The sequence below is a fragment of the Catharus ustulatus genome, chromosome 2 (genome assembly GCF_009819885.2).
Source record: "Catharus ustulatus isolate bCatUst1 chromosome 2, bCatUst1.pri.v2, whole genome shotgun sequence".
In the NCBI taxonomy this organism is placed as follows: Eukaryota; Metazoa; Chordata; class Aves; order Passeriformes; family Turdidae; genus Catharus; species Catharus ustulatus.
Window position 1 is genome coordinate 26082322 of NC_046222.1, and position 10351 is coordinate 26092672.

The window sequence follows — 10351 nt, forward strand, 5'->3', positions numbered from 1 at the left end:
CTAAGAGGCAACCCAGATTTTTAGAACATTTAGGAGTTTGTTTGGGAAAAAAATCTTTCTCTACTACGGCGCCTGCAATATGTTTAGATTATCAAGGAAGGTAGTATAGGAAAATTGGATACTGGAAGGATGCGGAAGTCTGAGGAGAATACGTTTTAAGATATTTATAGGGCAAAGAATGCTCTGGGGAAACTTCAGCTGCCCACAGCTTTCCTGCATGGGATGGTGGGAACTAAGTAGAAAAACTTCTACTGAAGCAAAGTGTGTTGGACAAGTGTTCTTTCCTGTGTCCAGGCTACTCCTGTGGTGTCTCTTCCCATAGCATGTTTCCAGAATTACTTTATTCATCAGTAGCCTAATGAGTCTTCTGTATTTCTGAGCAATAGAAGCTATTTCTACTCAAGTGATCACACATGTTAAAGTCAAGCTCTGCTAGATAATGACATTTTTTGCAGGAAATACTTGTTATCATAGGAATGGAAAGGTGGATGGGAATGAAATTTTACCACTGAGGCTCACAAGAAGGACCAGCTGAAACAGGCTTGCTTCTGAGGCTTTACTTAATGTGAAAGTTACTGTGTTGGGCAGCAGTCACATGAAGTTATTAAGTGAAAGTTGAGTGTTGCAGGAAAGGTATCTTCAAGGACCCCAGAGAGTGATGTTTGAGTTGATGATTCTGATGCCCTTTTTGTAAGGTCCACTGGGAGGCGATGAGCTAAGATGAAGTCAGGAGAAGTAATTGCCTTTTTTGTTTGTTTCTGTGAAGAATGGACTTCCTTCATCCCACAGTATGGCCTAACTTACAGAAAAACTTTGCTGATGTCTTTGCTTCCCTGTGTTTTTAATTCTTTCAGCACCAGCAAAATCAGTTTTTGAGGTGTCTCACTTTTCATTAGTGGAAAAATAGGTATGAACATTGAAATGCTTTTGGAAATGCCATGAGCATATTTACATGCTGACACAGTGGTTGCTCTAATATTTTTCAGCTGCTAGGGATCATTGTAGGGAGCTTGGAAACAGAACAGTTCCTGTTTTGATGCCAGGCTTGGCTCAGCAGGGAAATAGCACATAGATTTTCTGAGGTTTATGAAGTTCTTCTTGGGATGGACTCTGCTCTTTGCTAGATAATTCACCCCATGAATTGCTGCTTAGCCCATGCCAATCAAAATTAGGTGGAATAACACACTGCTCTTTAAACTGCTTACGTTCATCTGCTCAGGCTTTCAGTTTAGTGGGTTAGAGGATGAACACAAAATTGGCTCAGATGTCGGAGCTGAAGAGACAGTGATCCTGCCAGAGTGACTGGGAAAGGAACTTCTTCCATGAACTCAACTGGACCAACAGGAAACATCCCACAAAGTCCATTAGTTGCAGCTTTCTTTTCTTTTGGTACTCTTAGATTGTGTTGTTCCTGGAGACAACCCACTCTTCTTTCACACCGAGGAAACTTCTTTCCTCTAAATAATCTTGGAAGTAACTCTTCTTAACACTCAGTCCTTGCAGTGGTGTAGCAGTTAGCCTTTTCTGTGTGACTGCTCTGCATAACAGACCATACATTCTGTTATGGTCTTCTGTGCAAGTGCATCTCCAGAAACAAACCTTACAGATACCCCACAAAACATTCTGAATGACTGGCAGTGGTAAGTGTGATCTGGCAAGGGTCTGATCTCAGGTTCTCTGAAGGAAGAAGAACATCTTTAGATAGGAAGTGTTCATCTGGTCCTCTCCAATCTGCAGTGATCTCCTTGTAGTGTACCATTAGAAATGTTAGGTTGTACTACTTGTCTAGCTTTATTTTTAAGAAGCTGATCCTAAGGTTTAAGAGAACCAACAAAGGGAGGAAAAAAGCATGATAATTGAGTGTAAAGTTAAGAACTTTGTTCTTTCATCCTCCTGTTCACATTCCCCAGGATAGACTTACACAGGTTTAGGTTTCTCTTACATTCTTCATGTGTTATTGAAGAGCAGGTATTAAGAGAGACCAATAGAACTGCAGGTCCTAGACACCCTCTTGCCTGGCTTGTGGAAAAGGACCTTTTATTTATGTTTTCTTCTCTTGTTCTTTCACAGGTAAGGTGACAGTGCTGGAGAGTTTCAGCTCGGTGGTCCGGGTGGCTGTGGAGACATCAGAATCCCAGGTAGAGGTGGAGCTGGTCCCTGCTGTGGAGATTCCAACTTGCTGGCCTGAGAAAGCCCGGTGGCCTCGCTGCCTTAAGCGTTGGCCTTCTCAGGAAAAAGTGCAATGCATCAAGGTAAACAGTGTAAAAAACACACTTAACTCTGGGATGGAATTTACCTATCAGGTGTCTCAGTGTTTTCCCGAAGGAAGAACTGCATGGTGATGGCAACAGGGTCAGAAGATATATTCTCTAAAGAGTGAAGCAATGTTTCAAAATATTCTGTCAGATTTTATTTTGATTTTGTGTTCCTCCCTTACAGTAGTGAATTCTATAGAAAAGAATTCTAGTTAACTTTTTATTGCATGATGCTGGTGTGCATTATTCTTGCTCTCCCTTATGTAAGACTTCAGAAAATGGGCTTCTGTCTTGCACTTTTCCCTCCAGCTCAATCCCATCTTTCCCTACAACACTCATGGCTGGATTCCGGCACTTCAGCTCAGCCCCAGCTGCCATGTTCCGGCAGGTCCAATTCCACCTTCCAGTCCTGCTCCCCTCTTATGCACAACCTCCTGCTCCACAGGAAAGTATCTGCTGAGCTGCACCTCTAGTGGCCCTGCTAGAACTGTGCCCTATGGCTCTAGAACAGGATCTCCCTGCAGTAACTGATACCAGCACACAAGGAAACAAAGCAAAATGCATTGTTTCAACTAAGAATTAAGATGGAAGCACACCTCATGTTTGCTGCCTCTGCTAACCCTGTTTAGAGTAGGCTTCAAGAGATGTCACACGTGCTTTTATAACCTCTATGCATTGCTGGGAGTTTGCCTCTGACCTGCTGTCATACTTCCCCTGTTTTCCACAGTCGCTGGGTTTCGATCTTCTAGCCCGCTCTAATTATCACTGGCAGCTGAGCTTCTCCCGTGCTGAGCACATCCTCATGGAGGGACTTGATGAAGATGGTGGTTGTCGCATGAAGTGCTTCAGGGTCATGAGGCAGATGAAGGAAGATGTCTGGTGTGCTGGAAATAAGCCTGTCATCACAGCTTATCACCTTCAGGTAGGCATCACCCTGCTACCAGCATACAGTCATGGGATCTGTTGTAGTGGCTTTCATCCAGTAATGTCAAAATGTTGTGGTATAAATCAGTGTAGCATCTATGTAAGTTCTAAGGTAAGTGTCTAAACTGATGTGCCTTTTCATTGCTTTATGGTGGCAAGGAGTTCACTAAATTTGCATTCCAAACTTCAATAAGAAACTAAGGCCTGTAGGAACATTATGATTGCAGCAACATAAATAGAGTCGAGGCCCTTGCTCTGTTTTGACTTCACATTGTACTGTTGTCTGTAATTGCACACTTACTTCCTGCTTCTTGACTATCCCAGCCATCTATATCAATCTGTCTCTCTGGTGGAAGATAGTGCTTTTTTTCTTTGTGGATATGCACCAAACAAAACTGTCTTAAGTGAGCATTATTAACAAATTAGGTGCAAACTACAGTTCTGATGGTGATCCACCTGGGGTAGGAAGGGAAGAAAGAGTTAAAGGGGTGATAGCATCTTCCCTGCACCTATTTCAGGGTTCAAGATGGTTTCAAACAAGATTTATGAAGAAGAGAGAGAAGACTCTGCTATGACTGTGTCCCCACCTCTGACAGCTGCAGACACTGATGGGCCACAGTCCAATTTGTTAGATTATAAATGAAAAATCCTGCTTTCTGGGACTCCATCCTCCTGGAGTTGCCAGAGAGAGGCTGTACTTTTCTCACCTTGAAGCCTCAAGCCATTAGGTTCCTACAGTAGTTACTGATCTTTTAGTGTCCAAAACCAGATGCAATGCTAAGATTTCTCCTAAAGAAAAAGCTGGTAACCATCAAATGCTGTTACAGTCATGGCAGTACTGTAAGTAAAGATGGAATTAAAAAAATAAATTGGTGAGGCTGATTATAGCTTAGCTGAATGCAAAACTCCTCAGTGCCTGTAAGAACAACCTGATGGGAAAACTCATATGTAAGACAAAGTGGAAAACTATTTAACCATTAGGAACAATGCTTTTCCCCTGGCTGAAGGAGCAGATGTGCAAGAAGTGCTGAGGTGTGGACTCTTGATCAAAGTAAGAAACTATTTAGAAGCTCTTCAGTTCTTTACTGTAACTGTGCTTCCAGCTTTTATGGCAAGAGAGTATTGGTTTACCAGACAGAAAGAATTTCTCAAAATTACTCATATTATAAAGAAAAACAGGAAAAACAGAAAAATGAGAGAAACAGTCAGAGAATAAACCAACAGTTGAACAGAGGCTTAGTGTTAGGTTTCTTCACATTCTCAGGTTCCCCCTGTCAGAGGTACCCAAAAATTAGGATTAGACAAGAGCCTCTATGGCAGAGAATATCTGCATCCCAGAAGCTCTGAAAACCAGAGAGGACCAAATAACTGCCCTTCTTTTGCTTACCTGCATAGAAATGAAATTCAAGACCTGGGATTTCCAAAATATCTAAGTACATTCTGAAAGCCAACTCTATGGTGTTGGTAGAGAGCTGGCAGTTAGGGGCATAAATGCTGGGGATAAATCACCTGTTTGAACACCTGACTGAAAAAGCAGTGCTGTTTTCCTTGCCTCCAGAAACGTCATTGCAACTGCTGCCTGCTGAAGTAGTTTTAGTGTGTCAGAAGGTAACTGCTTTGTAAGTCTTCAAGGAGCAGCTCTCAGAGAGTTAGAGCTTGAATTCCTCACTATGTCTTTGTTCCCTAGTGACATTCAAGAAAAGGCTGTGGTTCCTCCACCTCTCACAATGTCTGTGAGTCTCTTTTTGGGTAGCTGAATTTGCATAATAAAATAGGGATTCAGAGGACAGTTAAGGGACTTAGCAGAATTATTGAACACGGGATAAATGATTTCATACTTTAAAAAGTTATTTATGACCAAGGCAACCAATAGGACTATTTTGGTACCGTAAGTCTAAGTTCCTTGAGAAAATTATTTACAGTCATGGGAAAGTCTGAGAAAATGCAGCATGGACAGTGTAAAAATAATACTGTAAGAGCAATAATCATATGCATTTTCTTATTTTATGTATTTATGTATAATTATGTATTTCTCAAATGTTAAATTACGTAAAATAATTTTGGAGGAATAGAATGTAAGACATGCAGTATCACATGTCAGAAAAAAACAGGCAGCATTTGACCAGAAAGCAAGCCTTGCACCTGCAATAGTTTCTTGGAATTTCAGTCTGTTTATGATGTAGACCTTTGTATATCTTCAGCACAAATACAGCTGTAGCTTACAAATAATTATGCTGATCTCATTATGCTCTGTCCCTCCTTGCTTCTATTGACTTCTACCCTTGCAAAATAGGCCATTTTCTACAGCCTAAAATGCCTGACACAAAAGCTCCTGCTGGAGGATGGCAAATAGAGCAAGATTATTTTAGCAAGATCATTTTCCTTGGGCTTCCTGGCTCAGTCAGTGAGAATGGCTCCTCTGGGGAGAGATCCTAACCAGACACCTCCAAGCTGCTCTCCCTGGTCCCCAGGGGAGACTTTAGTTGGTAATCCCTCCACTGAAGAAACGTTAACACAGGGAGATAGCAGCACAAGTCTCTGTGATTTCCAAGGCTGTCAGCCATTTACCAGCACTAAAAGTGCCTTAGTAAGCTGTGTGAGCCCTCTACAGAACCTCTAACACATCTTCTCTCCCATCTGCTTCTTGCAGACAGTGCTATTCTGGACGTGTGAAAAATACCCACGCACCAAAGATTGGCGCTGCTTCCCTGAAGCCTTTCTGAGGCTGATACAGAAGCTGCACAAGTGTGTAAGCCAGCACTTCCTCAAGCATTACTTTCTCAAGAAACACCAATCTGCTCAAATATGCCAACACCAGTGACCTGGACCTTGTGGCCAGCAAGCTGACAGTTTTTCTTGGAGAAACCTGTTTTCTGCCTGGACTAAGGCAGCAAAGGTCTTGCCCCAACCCCAAGTCAATCCGCCAGCTCCTCTCCCCACCTGTGGTTGCTGTCCATAATCCTTCCAGTAGATGTTGTAGCTGGCTCTGTGAGACAGTTGGCACATGCAGCATGAAAGAGAAGTGTCAAGCTGGCAGTGATGGGTGGTGAATGAAACTGATGGGAGGTATCACTTGATGCCCAGCTGATCTAATTTGCTTTCAACAGTGACAGCCTGCCTGGAAGCTACAGCCAAACGCAACTTTCAGTGTTAGTCAGGAGCAGGCAACTGCCTTGTTCTGTGTCTCCAGTCTTGTGGCATGTAAGCTGAAAGACAGCACAAAGGAGTCTTGCCTCTGCTGCCTCTGTAACACAGCACATGTATTGCTGCTGCAGTCACCTTTCTCACAAGGACAGTGGGTTTAATTGCCTGCTTACCTCACAGGGCCAGCTCTGCAGAGGGGCAGAGAATGCTTCTGAGGTGTTTCTGACCTGGAAGCTTTCTCAGAGGAAATTCAAATCAGTGAGATCCTGCTCCAGTAGGAATTTAACCATGCTGCTAGTGTTAAAGAGCTCAATGGAAGCAAGTAGAGCAGTGCGTTTTGCCTCTTCATTTCTCTCTCCTCCACTTATATTTTTCCTCCAATTGCTTCAATATTGCCTTTTTCATGTTTGCCTTTGCAAGTTGTGTTAGTGCCATACGATCAGCAGGCTTTGGTAGGGCAGATTTCACTCCCATCCCTGACTCTATCCAGCAGGCTGGATGAGGAGCTTATCTTTCCCTGGTTGTTAGCACCCACATATTTTTGGTTGCTGTGCAGAAGGAGAATATTTTTCAAAGGCTCTTAGCTCCAAGATCCCTATGTGGATGTTTCAAAGAAAATGGATTTTAGCATTTCAAAAGAACAGAGCTTTTAGAATTAATATAAAGAAACCTGGGTTTGATGTTATTAAATGCTGGGAAAAAAAAAAAAAGATAAGGGGGATTTTGGGTTTGGTTTGGTGGGTTTTTGTCAAATCTGTGCAGGAAAGTAAATAAGTCCTTTACCAAGGCGAGTAGCAGAGATGGGGTTTGCATCCTGCACTCCAGGGAGCAGCATGAGGCTTATTCGCAGCGCAGCGTCTCCCCATCGTGGCAGACTGCAGTATAACCATGCATCTCCAGTGCAGCCTCTGCCTCTGGAGCAGGCTATCTTCTACAGTTTTTGAACAGAGTAGATATGGGTCAAGAAGGATCCCAGCTGTGTGGTCCTGGTCTGGTCATGGTCCTGCATCTCAGATCTCTGATCCAGCTGGCACCCTCTTTGCTGAGATCCACGGAATACTGTCCAAGTCACCTTTCCACATGGGTAACTGCATTATGAACTGGTTTAAATAGTTAACTTCTCTTGCTAAACCTTTGTTCTCCAGGCTCCCTAAATGGGACACAAGTGTCAATTTCATGATGACACCTCTTGTTCAAGTGTGGCTTTCCTGTTTCCTGTGAGCTGAGGCTGTTTTCAGTAAAGTGCAAGGAGATGCCAATCTGCCAGGCAGAGTCAGGCAGCTGTTGCAATGAAGTAATGTCTCCTGATTCATCTTGGTTTTTGTCTTATGGTTGAAGGGCTGGCTTCTGAAGTTAGAGGAGGGCAAAAACAGTTCAAACTGTTAGAGGACAGTGCAAAACATTCAGAGCTATTAATCCCAAATTTGATATTTACTGCTCTGATGTATGGTCCTTTTGGGATTTAGTTGTGTCTGTTGAAGAATTTATCTCCCTTTATAGCTGAGTGAAAAACAATTGTTTTGGTGCTGATACCTTAACTTGGATGCAGCTGTGTATCAGTCCTCAGCTGCTGGGGTTCACAACAGAACCATGGGCATGCATCCTGTGCTGCACAGCCATGACATGCAGTGTTGTGCTACTCTGCCAGAGTGGCAACCTCTTACAACCAGGAATGACTCAGCAAAGCCCGGAAATAGAACAGAATGATGGATCCCTGCTTTGAGGCAAGAATGATCCATTTTTTGCTCGTTTTCTTCTTGTTTACACAAGCAAATGCATCAGCTAGATATGCTGCTTGCAGAAAGTATCCTTATCACCAGTGAAACATGGAAGGTACATTTTTATTGACCACAAAGACACAGGAGCAATCCTGCAACTCTTTCTCCAGAAGTGCAAGATGTGACTGTCCTGGTTTGGAGGACAGGTGTCTGCTAAGAAAGGCAGGAGCCTCTCTTGGAAATGGAGAATGTAAACCCCCTCCCTCCAAATTATTAGAATTTTGAAATTAAGGGGCTCTCAGGCAAAGATATGGGAATTGGGAATAGCAGTTCTTTACTAGGAAAATTAAAATATAAATACAGTACCACAAAGAACAAACCCCAAGTACTGACAGTTTCAGAATACAGCCTGACACCCCATCAGTCAGGGTGTTGGTAGCAATCCCATTAAATGGTGGCTATAGTTCTCTTGCAGTGATAGATGTGGTTCAGTTGAAGCAGTGGTTCTGTAGAAAGGGTGCAGTTTCCCTCTGAAGTGATGATGTGGAGAAGTCCGGTTTTCCTCTGAAATCCAGTGGAAAAAGCGCTCCCTTAGTGTCACAAAATCTCAGTTTTTATCTTGGTAGGAAAGGCTTGGCTCTTCCCCCCTGGCTGGAACATCTCCCAATGGGATGAAGTAATTTTGTCCATCATACAGTGGGACTCAATTGGCCATTAGCAGAAGATAACTCTCTGGAAGAAGGATGGGTTGTGAAAAAACAAAGAACAATGCCCCACCTGGTTTCAATGGATGGCCCATTAGCAGAATATCTGCCATAGAGGTAAAGATCACTGTCCCTCCTGGTCTCAACAGATAGTGATAGAATAGATACCTTTTACACATCACTGTATTGTAACCCAAGACAGTGAAATAGCTGGCCACTGGCAAAGGGAAAAGGCTTTGGGGAAACCATTAACATGTTTCATGGAAGTAGTTGAATGCAAGAATTAATTCCTTTCAGAGATATCTTTGAGGTACTATCTTATATCATCTTGTGCAAGTCTGCTTGGGTGTGTAGGGTTTTGTTGCGAGGAAGTTTTTTTGTGGTTGTGGGAGAGTTGTGCAGGAGATCTCTTATTAAAAAAAACCATACTTGCCCAATATATTTATCTCATTTCTTACCACAGAAAACTTTCTGCAAATAGGTTTTCACTTATACACCAAGCCTAATCACAGAATCATGGCATCATCCCAAGATTTTCCTCCGAAAAGAATACCACATTGTGTTTTGGCTACAGAATAAATTTTATGTTTCATATTTGCATTTCTTCTTTTTTAAAAGTGAGCATCTGGACAAATACAGGCTTTCTTGAAATAATCAAAAGTTCTTCATTCAGAACATCTGGAAGGAATGTGATGACCATTTTCTCTCCCTCTTTTTCATTGCTTTCATGAGTATTTGCTGCATTCTCAGCCCTCACCACAGTCAGCATCGCTCCATCTGTCAGAAATTTAAATTGAATGTGTTGCTCTGCTATATAAAACTGTACAAAATTCATGATGGTTTTAGTCTTTTTACACAGCCTGCCTTCTAGTTACTAGAGACCGATGTCTCTCTGAAACACAAACACTTATCCAGGATCTTGCTCTTGAAATCATCATCTTGTTATTATCATCGTGCTGAGACAAATGAGCTCGATTAATTTAATGCTGAATTCTGTTGCCAAGAATGAGAGAAGAGACCATGGGAGAGCTTTCTAATAAATGGCAAGACATGAGTAAAAAGTCTGTAAACTCTGGAAGCCACTCTTAGAGCCAGAATATGGATTTATTGTTTCTGACGGTCTTGTCTTCTGATGGATATTGTCTTCTGATGGCCTTTGGCTGGGAAAGCACCAACAAGCAAAATGCAGGCAGGGTTCTGGGAAGGAGGGAACTTGCAGGAATAGCCACTTCCCAGCTCCATTAGGGTCCTGCCCTCTTTCCATGGGACTAGGCCAGTACTCCCATTTGTGCCTACCCTTCAGGCTCCTCTGTCTCCCTCTTTTTCTCTCTCTCCTCCAGAAAAAAAATAAAATTCTGGGAACAAGTTTTCTGATTGCCACCCCCTTTGGCTCTGGTGAGAATGGTCATTTTTCAAAGCACATCAACTCTTTTAGTTCATGGGACTCAGGTCTACACAGAGGCTATTACAGACCATCTACTCACCCTCACGTACACTCCATATTTTAGTTTAAAATGATGCCCAGCAATGAAGTTAGATCACCTTGCAAACTATGTTCCCAGTGGGAGCAGCCTGGCCACTCTGAGCAAAGCTGGGATATTGACAG

General features: G+C 42.7%; 1 protein-coding gene across 1 annotated transcript in view; it reads left to right on the plus strand.

Moving 5' to 3' along the window:
- The window catches only part of MAB21L3 (mab-21 like 3), a 36613-nt gene extending 29965 nt beyond the window's left edge, over positions 1-6648 (plus strand). The window contains 4 exon segments of the mRNA XM_033053275.1: positions 2071-2252; positions 2983-3177; positions 5830-5961; positions 5963-6648. Of these exon segments, the coding sequence (XP_032909166.1) occupies positions 2071-2252; positions 2983-3177; positions 5830-5961; positions 5963-6229 (776 nt within the window). The 3' untranslated portion in view covers positions 6230-6648.
- The last annotated feature ends 3703 nt before the right edge of the window (positions 6649-10351 follow it).